The following is an 18615-nucleotide window of genomic DNA, read 5'->3' as shown; positions in this document are numbered from 1 at the left end:
TTCTTTTAAATCCTCCACCCTAGCTATCTGCTGTGACAGATGCCGATGCCTATGCCTCTTACAATGCTCCACTTGCCACCCTCTGAACTCCCTGGATTGAGACTGGTTCTTCAGTGTGTCTTACTCAGTCGTGTCTCCATTGCTATGCTATGCACAAAACAGGCCCTCGGCAAACAGGAATAGAACTATTAATATCGTGGAGAGGTTTGGAATAGTGACAACCTGGTTCTGGGGTTCATGCTTTCTGTGACTTATTCTCAGTAACCTTTGGCTCTGTCCATGAGTGCCTATGGAAATATGTCGACTCAGAAAGTAAATGGGGTTAAAAAAATCCTATCATCAGCAAGAACAAGCAATGGATTGATTTTTAAGAAGCAATGGAAAAAACAAAGCTGGAGTCCAGTACCTTTATATCTGGTCACTACAGCTGCGTTGACACTAAGAGGCTCTTGAAAGCTGACAGTGAGTGATGTGCTGCTGGTCACCAGAAGACAGGCGTTGGTTGGCACCTCGGGGGCTCCTGGGACGGAAGGAAAAACATAAGAATCTTAACATCGCAAATCCTTTTCAAACAATGTTTCTGCCTCTTCAAAGGATACCCTGAAACACACACTATGGAAACAGTTGTTTGTAGAGCCTAATAGCTTTTGCTTTTGAACATTTTCATTAGAAGTCTCAACGGCCTTTATTTGTTGCTATTGTGGTCTTATTTGAACATTAGAACATCTTCTGAAGGGGTAAATAATACCAGTTAAGCCTTCCCAAAGTATCCTGGAAACACAACAGGAGATTGGCCTGGACTGGTGGAGAGGAGGCCAGAATGTGTTAGCAGAAACTGACTGTTGATAGAGACTATTACATTTCATGAACTATTTTCTTTTTTTTTTTTTTAAATGTTTTATTTATTTCTGAGAGAGAGAGAGACAGTGTGAGCAAGGGAGGGTCAGAGAAAGAGGGAGATACAGAATCTGAAACAGGCTCTAGGCTCTGAGCTGGCTGTCAGCACAGAGCCCAATGTGGGGCTCGAACCCACGAACCTTGAGATCATGACCTGAGGCGATGTCGGATGCTCATCGGACTGAGCCATCCAGGTGCCCCTCATGAAGTATTTTCATGTAGATCATTGCTTTGGAGACTTTTGCAACCCTGTTGGTTAGAAGGGGCAAGAAACAGCATGTGCACGTTTAAGATGAAGAAATCGCAGTCCAAGGACACCACACTAGTTCAAGGACATAGCGGAAACACAGCTAGGACCGAAGCCCGTGGCTTCGGGTGCCCGATTCTGGGCTCCTCCCCATGTGGAATGCTAAGTGCCTTGCTCTCATGCTGCCTCTTATTACCTCAAGAAACATTTTCTGAGAAAGAATTCATGGACGAATGTCATGCCCATTAACCTCAGGTTTTAAAGGACTCCTGATAGTTTTAGGTGTTCCTTAACACCCAGAAGGTGTTTTGTGATTTAGAAAATTACCCCCCAAATGGCTGTAAGTCTAAAACTATAACTGCTTCTAGTAGTAATCTATGTCCAAAATGAGGCACAATAACAAATGCATTTATTAAAATTATTGCTGAATGTCTTTTTTTAATGCTAAAATATTTATTTTACAATATAATTCTTTTAAAAAATCTTTAATTATTTAAGCAAGTTATTCTATTAGTTAAAGCAAATGTAGTAAGTTTGAATGTAAACTAAGATGTATTTTTTATGAATGTCTTTTTTTAAATAAAAAACATATCAGCATTGCTGGACAGATTGCTAATATTGAAAGCAAACTTTCATATATGTCACTTAAGCTATTTGCTTTAAGAGAAAGGATTGGAATATGGGTTCAATAATTAGCACTGCTTTAGAAAACCAGATTTTCACTGCTTTTGGTCTTTATCTATAGCGCAAAGCAGAGGCAGGTATTTCCAAACTAACGAACTGACGTTGCTCTTGTATTTAAATTCTTCAGTCTAATTTTTTGTTGTTGTTTAAATAAGATCTACTTTTAGTATAAGATTTTAATATTTCCCAAGTGTTTGACTTCTATATATTTTTATAGCAGGGGTTGCTCTAAGCAGTACCTCCCATTGCTAATGAACATTATCCAGAAACAAGGCTTTTCTTGAACTAACAGAAAGAACTGGTGACGAGAACGGAAGTAGAGATCAAGCATAGTCCAGGGACTGACTGTCCTCTGTCACCTGTGTTAACTGAAGCTTCTAGTAGTAAGCTTGGTTTATATAAGCTCTCTATAAAAAAAAATGCAAGAGAGAGTTGAAAACAACTTAAACTTGGTTTGGAGGCAGAAACTGGACAAATAGGCAAACAAATATTTTCCACCTCAACATCCCAAAATATAGCCACTTAGGGTATCAGACCATCCAGGTTATTAGGCAGCAGGGCATAGCGGGTGGAAAGCACTAGATGAGTATGACATGGTGGAGACAGGCCAGCAGCACTGAAGCCTCGTGGCTGTGGTTGGAGAACCTATCAGGAGCCAGAAAATCAAGCAAGACAAAAGATCCTTTTACAGTCGCCCAGAGCCCTCCCTCCAAACAGGCTGACAACGGCTATCCATGACCCTGTAACAGAGTTGCCAAAAAAAAAAAAAAAAAAAAAATCTGTAAAAGAAGGCCTGGCTGCCTACGGCCAACCTGGTTTGTAGTTAAATGCAGACGTCTTCTGCTTATACTCACTAGCGTGCTCGAAGCCCGTTCTCATGCGTCTGTAGAGCCGACCCCTCCACTCCCAAGCTTTCAGCTGTTTCTCTTTCTCTGTGTTGTCCAGACTGGGTCCTTCATTCTCCACCTGGGCAGACAGCTCACTCACCCTCTGCTGGGCTTCCTGCACCAGCGTGGCAAGGTGCATCGCTCGGCTTTCCAGGCTGACAACTAGAGGGAAAGACATGGGTGACTCCTTTCTCTTCTTGGGGGAATCCTGCTTCATCGGCAGGATAGTTGAGAGTCTACCATGGACTTTTAAAAAATGCCTGGGGTAAATGGGATCTGCGTTCCTTACTACCTGACTTCCTCCAATAAGGTCGAAGTAGTGCTATTTACAACTAGATTGAATGGTCAATCCATCCATTTAGGATCTCCCATTGCTCTGTGGCCCTCTTACCACATGCCCCCCAAGTAGCTGCCTAACACGGTTCATTAGAACTCCACTAAGTACCCATGAGGACCACTTTTAACCCAGATCGCACACATTTGTTCCCATAATCTTTAGAAAGACAAACACTTAGGGCCAAAAGCTCTGTAGGGCTAGGAAGGCCCTAGAAAAAGCCATCCATGAGGCGAGTTGCATTCTATTAAAGTTGGTTGGTCATTTTTTACTTCCTTTTTCTTCTCTTTTTTTTTTTTTGGTAGCATCTGATTCAAATTTTATGCTCTTATCCCACTGTGCCCAGCATATACATTTTTGTACATATGTCTCAGTGGTGTAATTTACCAATTTATTTATTAAAATGTTTAAAATATGTTTATTTTTGAGACAAAGAGAAAGACACAAAGTGTGAGTGGGCAAGGGGCAGAGAGAGAGGGAGAGAGAGAGGGAGACACAGAATCTGAAGCAGGCTCCAGGTTCCCAGCTGTCAGCACAGAGCCCAATGTGGGGCTTGAACTCACAAACCATGAGATCATGACCTGAGCTGAAGCTGGATGCTCACCCGACTGAGCCACCCAGGCGTCCTTACCAATCTATTTATTGCTAACAAAGTGCCTGCTGTCCCAGTAGTGCTAGTGTGTTCTGACCACTGGCTGTCATTAGACAATGATCTTCTATCCATTCAATCTCTGATCATGATCTCAGGGAAGAAATGGTCTCCGGAAATGCCCATGCCTGACAGCAAGTTTGACTACTTTTCTTGCAGAGAGAGATTATACAGCTTGCTATCTCTGTTTTACTTGGTACATGATATCTCAACTAAATCCACATGATGCTATTTACCCAACCGGCCCCTGTGTGAGTGAATGTTCAGGACAACAACAGAATGCATCACATTCTTGTGTCAGGTTGGGAAGCTGCTTCTTGGGCTTTGCTCTTGGCTCTCACGCATGTGAGGGCTGCCTCAGCGGTCACCTGGTCACTTTGCAGGAGTCCCCCATCCTCCCCCCACCCCAGTTAGCGGTAAGGAGGAGGCAGCCTCCGCATGGTCATGTGGAAGGGACCACGCACACACTGAAACAGACCAGAATCAAGTTCTGCTGCTCTGTCGCCAGCATGTGTTTGACGCTGTGACCAAAAACAATATTTCCCCCTGGTGGGTGGGAAAGAAATCCAACCATTCCATTCTTCTAATTAAGGGAGGAAAATATTATGAAGATAACTCAAGTGAGAACTTGTTAGGTGTATTTTGAAATGGAAATTAGGTGGTTATAGATTCATCTTCTCTGTGTTCATAGGCATGTTTGCATTAATTACAGGAAATGAATACTAATTTATTATTGCCCTCCTGCTCACCATCAGTCTCAATTTATTTACAGATGAGGTCAATGAAAAATTAGTTGAGTCCTTTTTTTTCTTTTTCTTTCTTTCTTCTTTTTTTAAAGTTGCTGTTTAGAACACTCAGGACTGTGTTTTGCTGCCGATTTGTCACGGTTAATGAATGTTGCTGTAGCAGTCAATCATGTACTCTGAATACCGTCACACTTTTTTTTTTAAAGGCTCAGTCGTGAGCCATGACAGAAAAATAAACAAATAAATATAAAGCTAAAAAACTCTTTCACTGAGCAGCTACACTATGCAGAATCCCCCGGGAAGGCTAAAGGGGGCCAGAATAAATGATAATATAAGTGCTGTGGACGCAGGGAGGCAATGATGGTGTATGAACGTGGAGGCTCTGTTAAAAAAAAAAAAAAAAAAAAAAAATACACATACACACACGCGGGCGCACACTCCAGTGGAAAAATTGGCAATATTAGTAGCCTCAAGGTGCAATTTCCTGGAGCAGTGAGATTGACAAGTCAGTACTAAATGCTGTTAATTTAACTAACTTCAGATTAATGGTAGAGTCTGCTATGACTGAAGGCCTCAAACACAGTCTCATTATAGCCTTGCTGGGAAGGTCCTAAATATAGGCATTGACAGTTTAAAACAAATTCGTATACATTTGTGTATTTTTAGACATAGGTTAGGCGTCAGGGTTTGTGTCACAGTTTTCAGGTTGATTAATTGACCCAGTAACTGCACCCTCTACCCACCACCCCCCTCCTCCTTCCACTCCAAATTATAGAGAAAATGGGGGGATTGTCCTTGCTAAGTCATTCTGTGAGCTTTTTATTGTAAGCCTGATGTTTGAATTGCATGCATGCATCAACACTTGGGTGATAGACACATGATTTATAAAAATAAATTTTTCTAATACTATGAAATCCCCCCTATTAATTTTTATATCCACAACAGTTATTATTGGTGTGAATTCCAGGTGGCATTTCAGATGGACAGTTTCTCCTGAGCTGTGCTTGGCTCCCCCTGAAATTTTTCCTGCTCTCCTTAGCACAACACGCTTTGTTTCTAGACTTTCCCTTTCCTCCCTGTCTGTGGCCTTGATGCTATTTGAGCTGTAGTGGTAAAGGGATTCTACATCTTTAAGGTTAAGCCTTTTTGCCTCTTCATAGGCTAAAGGAAAACCCATTCAGTTTGATAGCCAGGTGAATTTTCCAAGATCCTCTAGATCCCTGTGCTTCTCAAACTGGGCTACCTCAACACCGACAGAACATGGCGGGGTGGGTGGGGCCACTGTGGGCAGCTCTGGAGCCACAGAATGAATCTGCGTGTCTTCCCAGGGCATCAGTTTTTCCATACAGATTTTGGTATTGTATTTAGAAATTAAAACACTTCTGGAGGAGAATGGAAAAATTGCCCCAAAATTGAAGGTTTGAAAAAAAGAGGAACTTTATAGAAATCTCTCCCACTGCTTTTCTTCTAGGCACCCCTGAGAACACACTCATTTGTCTCTGTTGTTAGAGGTAATTCCGTGGGTGAGTAGAAGAGGCACTAACGGAGCCAATGGGCTCCAACCATGTCACCCAGCAAAACTTTTATTATTTTTTTCCTATGGATTTTTTAATACCTTAATAAAACACCTCGCTTTTGAAAAATTTCCTTTATTGACTACCAAATCAGCTGACTTATAATCACTTTTCTCCCTATTATTAATGACCTCTGTAACTGCCAATAGAAGCATCTGTTTAGTATGAGATAATCAACCTAATGAAGTGGGTTAATATATTTTAAGCAGAAGCAATATGATAATTTTACTAGACTGTGTAGTTTTATCTTGAGTAATGGTGCGATAGTTTAGCCTTTTTGATACCTGGCGAGTGATTGAGATTCCCCTTCCTATTTTGGCCAGATTGAGAGCACTTTAACCCCTTTATTTTATTTTATTGTTATTTTTTAAATTTGCTTACTTCGAAAACGAAGAGACCCAGCCCAAGGAGATGAGATGGTTATCTGAGATTTCTTAAAATCCTTAAAGGGGCACCTGGGTGGCTCAGTTGGTTAGGTGTTCGACTTTGGCTCAGGTCATGATCTCACTGCTTGTGAGTTCGAGCCCTGTGTTGTGCTCTGTGCTGACGGCTCAGAGCCTGGAGCCTGCTTCAGATCGTCTCTGTTCTTTCTCTGCCCCTCTCCTTCTCACTCTCTGTCTCTCAAATATAAAAAATGAGCACTGGGTGTTATATGGAAACCAACTTGACAATAAACTATTTAAAAAATAAATAAAATAATAAAACATAAAATTTTTTTTTTAAAAACCTTAAAGAAACCAGTGAACTTCCTCTACACCAAAAGGAATGCAAATTAACCTAGTACTTATATATCACACTTTCTAACTGCTATGGGTTTGGCACGAGGCTTGTGAACTCATTCTGGTTGATGGGTTGGACACAGAAACTAGAAAGGCTATGTCTATCATCTGATTTGTTCTCCTGCCCATCCACTTCTCTTTTTCTTGGATCCATCCCCCTTTTACTTCCACACTCTGGACATTTTCCCCTGTAGCCCAGAATTCCCAATCTTGTTTGCAAGGTTTGGTCTTTTCTCTCTTATTGAAGTTGGTTCCTTCTCCAGCCAAGCTGCTATCCCTCTGAGCAGGCACAGCCAGCACAATAGAGGGTCTGTGAGTGTGTGGTGAGCCGACCGGCTGGGGCAAGACCACTCTGCTGCTCCTGAAATAGGCCCCATGCTATTGTGGTGTTTAATTATCAGCAGCATTTCTACCACCCAGTGTCTGAGTGGGTATTTGTTCTAAGACCTGCCCAGCTAATTAACTACGAGGTGGGAGTGGGGGCGGGGTGGGAACTTGGTGTTCAAAGAATACAATTACAGTTACTGTTTAAATCCTGAGATAAATAATGATCACACTGAATGTGTTTTCCTCACCATCAGAATCTAACCTATGGATCACTGAGTACACACTACTTCTTAATTTCGCCTTGCCCTACAATTCGTGAGTTTTGGCCTGGTTGATAATTGCTTAGAGCAATATAATGAGGGTAAAATGTAAACTAATTTCAATTTTCAACTGAAGGTGTTAGGAAATAATTCATTTGATTTGCTTGAAAAAAATGAATACATGTGCCCATTACTAATAATAGGGCCTTCTATAACTTAGCAACAACTTTTTTATTGCTACTAGCATTTTTCTTTTTTTTTTTAATTGACAAGAAAAGGAGGCACAAAGACAATCACTTAGTCTCAGTGTCCGAAAGAGCCTCAGAAAGAGCCTTAAATGCCTCTTCTTATAGAACCTGTGCTCCAGGAGGGGCGCTCACTGTTCACTAAGGTGGCCCTGTCCATTCTCACTCTCAGTTTTAATTTAAAAGAGTTTCATTTAATTTTAAGGCATTCCCTCATCCTGAGCTGAAATCTGCTTTCCTCTTATTTCCAAAGTAGAGGCAAAATGATAAAAGGGCTCTGGGTTTTAGATCTAGATCAAGCACCGCTCATTACAAATGTGTGATCCTAACCAGTAACATGGCCATCTTGAGCCCAAGTGTCTCATCTGAAAAGTGGCAAAGTAACAACACCAAATTATTGATAATCTTTACATAGATAGCTCTCAATTAGTGTAGTTTTGTATTGTCATTATTATACTCATTAGTCCGTTATATTTTTTACAGGCACACAAAACTAAATCAAATACTTGTTTTATAAAATAGCTCTGTTCTTCTATCAAAAAAACAAAAATCTCTTTCCATAGTTAAAAATGTTCTGCGCCAACTACCATTCAGAAATATATTATATACTAAATGGTGTCAATTTCAACCTTATCTGTTATTTCAAAAGAAGAAAACAAGGTCACTTAGATATAAACCTGGGAATGTAAGCCAATATCCTCTGGGCAACCAAGAACTGCAGTTCATAAAATTTATCTTTGCTAATCATAAATGACAACCTTCTAACAACTTCACAACTGACTTGTTTTCAGGTAGGAACTCAAAGGAAATACTATAGAGAAGTCCAATAATTCAATGTTTTTTAATTAAAAACATCTCATACAAGAAAAGCTCAATACCTCCATTTCAATTTACCAGTCTTGCTAAGGTTTGGAACTCAGAGTTCACTTTGGCTTCACTTAGGTCCTGACCTGTTGTCTTATATCAGGTTTTCCCAAGGACTATGAGTATGTGGGTCCAAAGAGTTTTAGAGATTTGGAGATTAAGTGTTTCATTTTAATTACTATGGCGCTTTCTCCTCCTAGAACTCATTACGCCTGGACATGGGGCTCTGGAATGTTCTTCTCTGCTACTTTCCAGCAGAATGTGGACTCACAAAGTCTGTATTATATAGTTTAAGTTGTAATTGTGGTTCTTTAAGAAGCCAGAGCCAATGACCCAGAGAGAGACTTCTGTCCCAGGTCTCCTAAACTCCAAAGGATAAATAGACGTCTCTAAAATGAGCATACAAAACACTTGAGGAAATTATTTAGAAAATTATTTCCAAAGCAGATCAGCAAATGATGTCACGGCTTAAGTATGAAATAAGATAACCATATCTTTTGCCAATACTTTCAGTGCTAATAGAAATATAATGTAAGCTAAATCATTTAAAATTTCCATAAGAAAGAAAAAAGTGATAACTTTAATAATCTATTTTAGTTTTACTCAGTAGATCAGAATATTATCACTTCAACATGTAATCAATGTAGAATTATTAATGAGATAGAATAGATATTATGTATATAATGAAAGGATAAAAATAACTATGTAAGATAATCAAATGAAATATATTTTATTGTACTTAGTTAAACCTTGAAAATTCAGTGTAAAGTTTACATTAGGAACACATTTTAATTTGGACCAGACACATTTCAAATACTCAGTTGTCATATGTGGCTAGTGGCTCCTGTGTTTGACAGTGTAGTTTTAGAACATGAAATTCCACAAACCTTAAGAAGTGTTTGTGTTGAATGGTGTTTTCAAAACACAAACTATACAACAGATGGGTAAAATATTTAAATTCTTTACCAGAAACTCTTGAGTTCTTTTATATTGTTTTTGATATTTATATTGGCTAACAATTTTTTTTTTTTTTACCATTTTGATGCGCCAGGGAAATAGCTTAAAGCTGTTATTGAATTTAATCCTCCATAACTCTAGATAGGTCGTGGGGCAACCAACCTCCAAGAGGGGCCCCGAGATCACTGTCTTGTATAGTCACACCCTTCTGCACTGGACCAGAGCTGGGTCTGTGTGACCAACCACATTCAGCAGGAAATGATAGACTGTCATTCCTGAGATTAGGTTATAAATGACACAGTTGCTTCTACCTTGATTTGTCTCTCTGTCTCTCTGTCTGTCTGTCTGTCTATCTCTCTCAGATCATTTGCACTGGGGGAAGCTAACTGTCATGTCAGGGAGCAGTGCTGTGGAGAGGCCCTTGCAGGAAGGAACATAAGTCTCTTGCCAACAGTTACTCTGAGTAAGGTTGGAAGTGGATCCTCTACCTCAATCAAACCTTAAGATGGTAGCAACAGGTATGTTGGGAGAATTTCGGGACGGGGACTTAGGTTGTGAGTGTGTGCACTTGTACACGTAAGGGTTGGGTGGATTGTCAAAGGTATCTTTTAACTTCATCTGTAACGTTTTGAGTTTTTACAAGGAGAACATATTCTATGTTGCATATATATTTAAAAGTCAAAAACAAAAAGAATGAAAGACAATTAACTGTTGAAGAGCAGGTGAAATAGGCCTTAGGCTGTAGCCACCTGATGTCTAGATAATTACTTAGAAATGTGAAAGATCAATTCACTCAGTATTTAGTAAAATCATTCCCTTCAAAATAAATAATATGTTCACACCTTTCAAAAGAAGTGGACTTGGGATTCATTCAATTCAGTTAAGCACATATTTACTGAATGCCTACTGTTTTCTGGGGATGCCTTAATGAATGAGACAACAGGTTCTGCTCTTAAGGAGTTTATGTGCTAATGCAGGAGAGACAGTAAATAAGCAAAGGAAAAGAAAAAAATATATAGTGATAAGTACTATGTAGAAAATTGAAATGAAGTGATGTGATTAGAAAGTGATGTTAGATTTTGGACTTGGTGGCCAGAAAAATCCTCACTTGAAGATGTGACATTGGTCAGGCAATGATCAAGGTTAAAAGCAGTCAAGCACTCCAAGCATAGGGAATAGTTAGGACAGAGGCCCTCTGGTAAGACAGTGTGGCATGTTCAGGGGATGGAAGGGAGGCTGGTGAGGCTGGTGTACCACAGGTGAGGGGTGAGCAGTGGGAGATGAAGCTTGAGGAGCAGATCTGCAGGTCAGGGTGAGGGTTTGTACACCTACTTTAATGAAGCAAATAAAAATATCTGGGGACTCATTCTAGTGACCTGCCCAAAGCTTGTCCTTTACATATTCTTAATGGTTGCAAATCTTTGTCCTTTGAGGATGGATTTGATTTCAGGAAACCTCTCTAAATCATTCGAAGCCATGGTGAACATGGAGGGTGATGACGCTGGGCAATGCTGTTTTGGAACAAAAATCAGGTGTGACTCTAAGCAACGAGTCAGATTTTCTCATAAACCGGCTCTGAGGACAAATCCAGAAGTGTTTGGAGCAATGGCCGCTCTGTTGGGGCAAGTGTGGGGTCCCCCGTGAGGACCGTGTTAAAGGATAACATTTGTTTGGACTGTAGACTTTCTGGTATGTTTGTTTACATAAAGCAAGCCTCATTAGTTTATAGTCACACCTCTTAGACGTGCCCTGAACCAGTCCCTGCACCAGCACGGACCCTCGACTACTGCAGAAAGTAGTGGTGCATCTTACGTGTCTGCCAAAATTGTAACATTGCTGTCCACACCATACTTGTGTGACAGCTACTGCGCAATCGCACTCTATGAAGTAACTGAACATAACTAATTCTGGGCAGCATCTCCTAGTTCCACGAGCAGTACCCGAGGAAGAGTGAGAGAGTTCACAGAGAAATGCAGAGAGGCTCTGCAGAGAAGGGAGAAAGAACACAGCTGCAGGGAAGGGCAGAAACACTAAAGATGAAGAGCATCCCACCATTCTTTTTTTTTTTTTTAACTTTTTTTTTTTTTAATGTTTTATTTATTTCTAGGAGAGAGAGAGAGAGAGACAGCGTGAGCATTGTAGGGTCAGAGAGAGAGGGAGTCACAGACTGAAACAGGCTCCAGGCTCTGAGCTGGCAGTCAGCACAGAGCCCGACGCGGGGCTCGAACCCACGAACCGCGAGATCATGACCTAAGCGAAAGTCGGACGCTTAACCGAGTAAGCCACCCAGGCGCCTCAAAGCATCCCACCATTCTTACTGGTCCGCATCATTCAACAGTGTGAAACTGCCCACAGTCAGGCTCCCTCTACAACCAAATTCTACAATAGTACCTGGAAAATGACAACGCAACAATACCAAAAGGTAGTCCTGAGTGTAAATTACTGGAAGACTTACAGGTATTTTCCATATGCTGTGTATGTACTCTACATAACCCATGTGCGTGTCTATGCGCATAAATTCCATACCTGTAATTCCCAACAGTGGAAGACAGGGTTCAAAATTTCAGCTGCAAGTTTCTGAGCACCTACTCTGTGCCAGGTACTGGGGTCGCAAGACAGACAAAATCCATGTGAGTGACCTGATTTGTATGTGGCAGGTATCCAAAGAGAACTAGTTTCTTTTTTATTTTTTTATTTTTTTTAATGTTTTATTTATTTTTGACAGAGAGAGAGACAGCATGAGCAGGGGAGGGTCAGAGAGAGGGGGAGATACAGAATCTGAAACAGGCTCCAAGCTCTGAGCTAGCTGTCAGCACAGAGCCCGATGTGGGGCTCGAACTCACAAACCGCAAGGTCATTCATGACCTGAGGCGAAGTCGGATGCTTAACCAACTGAGCCACCCAGGCACCCCGAGAACTAGTTTATGATTACTGTTTATGGACCCTAGATGATGTGAAATAAATAGCAGCCTCAGAAAGGCAAGCACCCCACTGATGTGTCAGCAAATTCCTCCTAGAGGCTGCTGAACTGAGATTTGAGAATGGGGGCAGGATAGGAGTTAGTCAGAATGAGGCAAGAGCTTATGACTGGGGACTTTCACTTACAGAGACAAGTCTTTCTTGGATAGCATTTGTTCAGCTGAGCAGGTGTTATGGTGACTGGGATGCTGAGTGGATGGAATGACCTAAGGCACAGTCCCTGCATGTCCTGAGGTGCCTCTCTACATTAGCTGTCCTAGTTCAAGTCCTTTCTAGTCTTTGCCTGTTTCCTGAGCTCAGCACACCAGTCTGAGTAAAAGTACTTGGGATTCTACTTTAATAATGACTGATATCAGAAGGAATGAATATTACTTTGCTGCTTGCCAAACAATGGAAAGAATAGGAAAAGTCACTGAATAAGGATACTAGATTGATCTAATGAGCAGGCTGGGTTCTGCAGGTGTTTAACTTTGGGGTAGTGTGCAAGTTTGGGTGGCCACTTCTGGGACTTTCCCTATGAAGAAGGAAATGTACATGATTGAATTTCAAGCCATGTTTGTAAAAAACACCTTGCTATAGTGTTGTGATTCAGGAGCTAAAGACTGAAAGGTATGCCTGACCAATGATTTGGAGTTAGGTCCCTAAACTCATCTGTGTCTTTATGATTCCTGCAATGAACCGGGGAGAATCACAGAGGACTTGCTTCGGAGTTGTGTTCGGATCTTTGATTGGCAGAGTGGAAAGCACATCAGGCTGGCTTTCAGAAGGGAACATACAGGAAACAGAAGGCAGAAAATTAACCCTATCAGAGACTCTGTACTCTGCTTTGAAATACTTGACTGGTATCAGAAGAGAAACCAACAGAGACTCAGGGAAGGAAATAATTAAGGTGTGATAGTGAGTGTGCTGAGGCTTTTACATAAATACCAAAGCATTTAATGTAGAGGAATTGGGTTTAAATCCTACTTCTACCATTTATTAGCTTTGTATCATTGGGTGAATTATTTTGACTTTTCTTTTTTTAATGTTTATTTATTCATTTTTTAATGTTTATTTAATTTTGCGAGAGAGACAGAACATGAGCAGAGGAGAGGCAGAGGGAGACAGGGAAACACAGAATCCAACGCAGGCTCCAGGCTCTGAGCTGTCAGCACAGAGTCTGACATGGGGCTCAAACCCACAGACCGTGAGATCATGACCTGAGCCGAAGTTGGACGCTCAACCGATTGAGCCACCCAGGCACCCCGATTTATTTTGTTTTGAGACAGAGAGAGACAGACAGCAGGAGAGGAGCACAGAGAAAGGGAAAGAGAGAATCCCAAGCAGGCTCCTGCTGTCAGTGCAGAGCCTGACCCAGGGCTCGATCGCATAAACCGTGAGATCATGACCTGAGCCAAAATCAAGAGTCAGATGCTTAACCAACTCAGCCACCCAGGTGTCCCTTGACTTTTCTTATTCTAGTTTCCCCATTGATCAAAAGGAGGAAACAAACTCCCATCTCACAAGCCAGTTGTGAGGACCAAATGAGGTGATGCAAGCTAAAGAAGTTTTACAATGTGTAAAACACTCTAAGAAATTAAGACCTCATTGTCATTTTTCTTCTCTTACTTTCTGCCTCTGCAGCTTCTGGGGAATAATTTGCAGCAGGTGTTTGCTTCTCCGGTTCTGGCTGGTGAGCCCTGGTGTCTCTCATGGGCTGGCTCACATTCATGCACAGAAGCCATTTTATTTCTTTTGCACTTGATATATAAAGTGAATTAAAAATCCCCCAAAACAGATTGAGCTTCTCTATTGTGCCTCTCTCCAACAGGAAATGCACCTTCATGTATAGGACAGAACAAAGAAATATACCATAGGATTTCAGCAAATGGCACAGAGGGAAGGATGCAGGGCCCCAGTCCTCTATACTGATTATTTGGAAAAGCAGTGGGTTTGCATGGAAGGATCCCAAGCATGGGTGTCCCACAGAGTTAGGTTTGCGTCTTTGACATGCCTATTCACTTGCCAGTTGTGTGACTTTTGGTCAGTCATGTAACCCCTCAGAGTCTGTGCTACCATGAAAACCAGAGATAACATATCTGAAGACTCATACCCAATCAATATTCCTTTACCATCTTTATACACATGGGAGTTTAACAGGGAAATATCTCTTTGACTTCTTGGGTGGCCAAGGTGACTTAGGTGTCCTATTTCCTGGAGGCTAAAACCTAGGTTTATCTCTCACCTTCCTTTACCACTTTGTGATGATGGTTGTGGTAATCACCCCAGAAGGAATGAGAAAAACCAGGGACCTTTTGAATGAATTTGCTTTTGGTTTAGCTAGATATTTAGTACATGGGTTCTTTTATGGAGATTTAATTATGCACAAGGGGACTTGGGGAGATTGGGAGTCTCACTAGTTCCACGGAAAATGCAGAATTCTTTGTAGCGTCTCAGGTAAGTGGGACTAATGTTTCATCCAGCCCAGTGCAGGCAACATCTGGATGAATGGTTCCCTTGTTCCTACAGAATGGGGCTTAGTCCACATTCTCTATGTTCAGACCCTCTGCTTCTCTCTCCACTGCTCTCTCGCTGGATCTTTGGGACAGATGTTATTGCAGCATAAATTGGAAGGTAGCAGAGAAGCCTTTCGATTTCTTCCCTCTCCATTTGCCCACCCCTCCGAGCCCCCTTGCTCCATTAGAAAGAAGTGATACTTTGACGAAAGAGCTCTTACTGAGAAACCCCAATCCTATGGAACCCAAATCCTTACTCTGTGTGACAGGGATGTGGTGAGCTCAGCATTTTTAAAATAAAGGGTTTTCTGATACAAGGATCTGCCTCTGTACCTAGTCTTTGGGTGGTGGGGGTTTCTGAAACTTAGAAGCAGAGATGTGGCCTCTAATTATATATTTGCTTGCTTCTCTGGGTCTCACCGCTTGGAAGTAAGTGAATCAGTATTAGTGAAAGTAACAGTTTGATGGGTTTACTTTTTTCTTTTAGGAAACATAAAAACTGTGGCTCAGAGCCATTGTGGTCATTGGGTCAGAGAGTTTGCACCAGGGGAATGTGAGTGCCCACCTCAGAATGTTGCTGTAGGGTTTAAAGGAGTGAATGCATGTAAAGTGCTCAGAATAGTGCCTGGCGCAGGGCAAGGACTATGCGACTTCATCCCGTCTGCTCCTGGCGGGCTCTGCCACTGGCCCCAGAGCAGCTCCCTCTGGCAAGTACTCTCAACTCTACTTCAAAGCACATCCGGAAAGAAGCCGGTCCCAAAAGACGGTGCGTTATAGGATTCCATTTACTGAAATGTCCTGCCTGTGCAAATCTTTAGAAAGAGAAGGTAGATTAGTGGCTGGCTAGGGCTGGGAAGAGTGGGGAGGTCGGGGAGTGGTAGCTAAAAGGGGAGGTGTGAGTGATGAAAACAGTCTAATGCTGATTGCGGTGATGGTTGCGTAACTGTGCATTTACCAAAAACCACCTAACTGTACACGTGAAATGGGGGAATTGCAGGCATGTGAATTATATCTCAATAAAGCTATTCAAAGACGCATCCAGAAGTCCACCCCAGCCACCAACAAGGTCACTGCCGTGTTAGTCCAAGCACCTGCATCTGTCTCCTGGACCCCTATAATAACCTCCACACCAGTCCTCCCAATTTCACAGCGGCCCCGCCACTGTCTATGTCTCGGAGAGCTCTGCAGTGACCGTTTCAGATGTAAAGCAGAACACATTAGTCAGCTGCTTAAATTGCTCTGCCGTCTCCCCATCACATTTACAATCAAAGTGAAGCACATACCATGGCCTACAAGAGCCTGCATGGTCTTCCTCTGTGATCACTCTCCCCTTCGTTCATCTGCTGTAGCCACACTGGCCTCTTTCTTCAAACAGGGCAACTCACAACTGCTGCCTGGGCCCCTTTCTATTTGCTATTCACTCTGCCTAGAATTTGACCCCACACGTCCTCATGTGGCTCATTCCTTGATATCCTCCAGGACCAGGCTCAAATGTCACTGCATCAGAGAGGCTTTTCTTGCCCAACCCTATTTAGAATAGTCCCCACTCTGTCAACATCTGGCCACTCACTTATCTTATTTCCTTTATCACATGTGTCACTATTTGCACTTAATAATTTAATTGATCTATTTACTTGCTTATTGGAAGTCTCCTCCACTAGTGTGTAAACTCTCTGACAAACAGGGATTTTGTCTTGCTCACATGGCAAAGTGAGCCTTGGTACCTAGAACAGTACTCTGTTCTCAGTGTTTATTGAACGAATGAGTGAATGAATGGAGCCACCAGATTGACTGTGGACGGAAGACACTAACACACACACACACACACTTAAACCTTTTCTGTGCATACTTCCTATTCTATAGCCTCACTTGGAGTGTTTCACATATTTTAAAACTTGGGTTAAATTGTTAGGAGGAAGTTCTTTCAAGGTTCCTTTTCAATTCTACTCGGTGTATTCTGTTTAGCACGTAACTTGACGCTTAGATTGGTAAAACACTATCGGTATTTGCGTGAAAGTCCCTGAAAGCATATAAAGGAATTCTGAGCCTACCTTCATCAACTGTTCATGCTATGAGTGTCAGTCATGCTACTTTGGTGGCATGATGCTGGGTCTAGCCTTAATAGTACATGCTTTTATCCCCAGGTCTACTTACAGTGCGGACTTTCTCTGGCCCCTATCCTCAGAAGAATCCTCGCAATGGGCACATTGTTGGTCATGATGGCAATATCCAGGGGTGTCAGCCCCTCGCTGTTAGGGGTGTTAAGGTCCAGTTCCTCTGGTGTGTACTGATACAGGAGAGTCTGCACAGCATCCAAGTCCTGCTGTTCGACTGCTTCGAACATGGCTTCGTTGCCCTGGAGGTTCTGTAGGATAAGCACATGCGCAGGTTAGCACAGTTTCCCAGACCAGCTTGCCTTACGGCTTAGCTGTTTTAACTTCAGTGACTGTGTCCCCACTTAAAACTGGAATTTATCCCAACAAATATGACTTGTTAGACATGGCTGGATCCTCTCTCCCTCTTGTCTAATGGCCAATGGATGCATCTGTTCATTTAGATGCACTGAGACCATACAGTAGAGCACGACTAGTCTACAGTTAAGAGCAAACACCAGCTTTTCTCAAACCAGTCTTCTGTGTGATAGTGTCTGATAGGTCATTAGAAGGTATTCTATGAGGAACGTGGCATGCAGTCATATAAATCTGGAACACACTGGATTCATCCAGGTTACCACGTTATGTTGCTGTAAGACCCTTCAGGGACTTTTTTTTAAATTTTTAATATTTTGTTTATTTCTGAGAGAGAGAGACAGAGACAGAGTGAGCAAGGGAGGGTCAGAGAGAGACGGAGGTACAGAGTCTGAAACAGGCTCCAGGCTCTGAGCTAGCCGTCAGCACAGAGCCCGACGCGGGGCGCGAACCCACAAACTGCAAGATCATGACCTGAGCCGAAGTTAGACGCTTAACCTACTGAGCTACCCAGGCGCCCCAGGGCCTTTGATAATTCTGACATGCAGTTACAACTCTCTGATAGGTGAGAAATAAAATCTGTTTTCAATATTTGTGCAGAGAACATATTTTTTATTGCATTTGTTTTAATTGCCCCTGGAATAGTGTTCTACAGAACCCAGTTCAGGAAGTGCTGGCATAGATAATGTAGTATAGTACGACTGGCTTGGAATTGAGAGCACACTGTCACCCCGACACATCCCCTCCTTCCCCATCCCCACATCTCTTCTATCACTTAGATGTAGACGTTGTCATCCCTTGCCTGGATGAGGGCAATGACCTGCCCATTGCTGGTCCCTGTCTCCTCCAGCCTGTGTTCCATACTGACACAAGGGTAATCTCCCTAAAACTGATGATGTTACATACCCCTTCCTTTCTGTAGCTTCTGAATAGCTCTTACTATCTGCGGGCTGGCTCCCCAGATTCTAGATTTCTCTGCACCTTCTCAGCCCCAAAGCCCCAACCACTGAACACTTGGCATTGCTGAACCCTCAAGGGAAGGGCTCAAGAGGTGGTGTCCAGGGAAGGCTTCAGTGGCTGGGTGGCCACCTGTGCTGAGAGGACCAAATGTTGAATATTCATAGGATTCAAATCATTTACCAAAAACAAAAAAGCTAAAGACAATACGATTCCACTGAAAAGTTCTATCAGAGATTAATACTAAACAAAGGACAAAAGCTCTG

At 42.2% G+C, this 18615-nt stretch overlaps 1 protein-coding gene across 4 annotated transcripts in view; it reads right to left on the bottom strand.

Moving 5' to 3' along the window:
- ANKFN1 (ankyrin repeat and fibronectin type III domain containing 1) overlaps positions 1-18615 on the bottom strand; it is a 470333-nt gene that overhangs the window by 121010 nt on the left and 330708 nt on the right. For all 4 annotated transcript variants that reach the window (XM_039241182.1, XM_039241185.1, XM_039241183.1 and 1 more), the window contains 3 exons: positions 17079-17289; positions 2683-2877; positions 407-520 (listed from right to left, as the gene is read on the bottom strand). In XM_039241182.1, the coding sequence (XP_039097113.1) occupies positions 407-520; positions 2683-2877; positions 17079-17289 (520 nt within the window). The remainder of the gene's footprint in view (positions 1-406; positions 521-2682; positions 2878-17078; positions 17290-18615) is intronic.

Source organism: Hyaena hyaena, unplaced genomic scaffold, assembly GCF_003009895.1.
Source record: "Hyaena hyaena isolate Hyena2069 unplaced genomic scaffold, ASM300989v1 scaffold_189, whole genome shotgun sequence".
In the NCBI taxonomy this organism is placed as follows: Eukaryota; Metazoa; Chordata; class Mammalia; order Carnivora; family Hyaenidae; genus Hyaena; species Hyaena hyaena.
The sequence above is the reverse complement of the archived record's forward strand: the minus strand, read 5'-3'. Positions and strand labels throughout refer to the sequence as shown.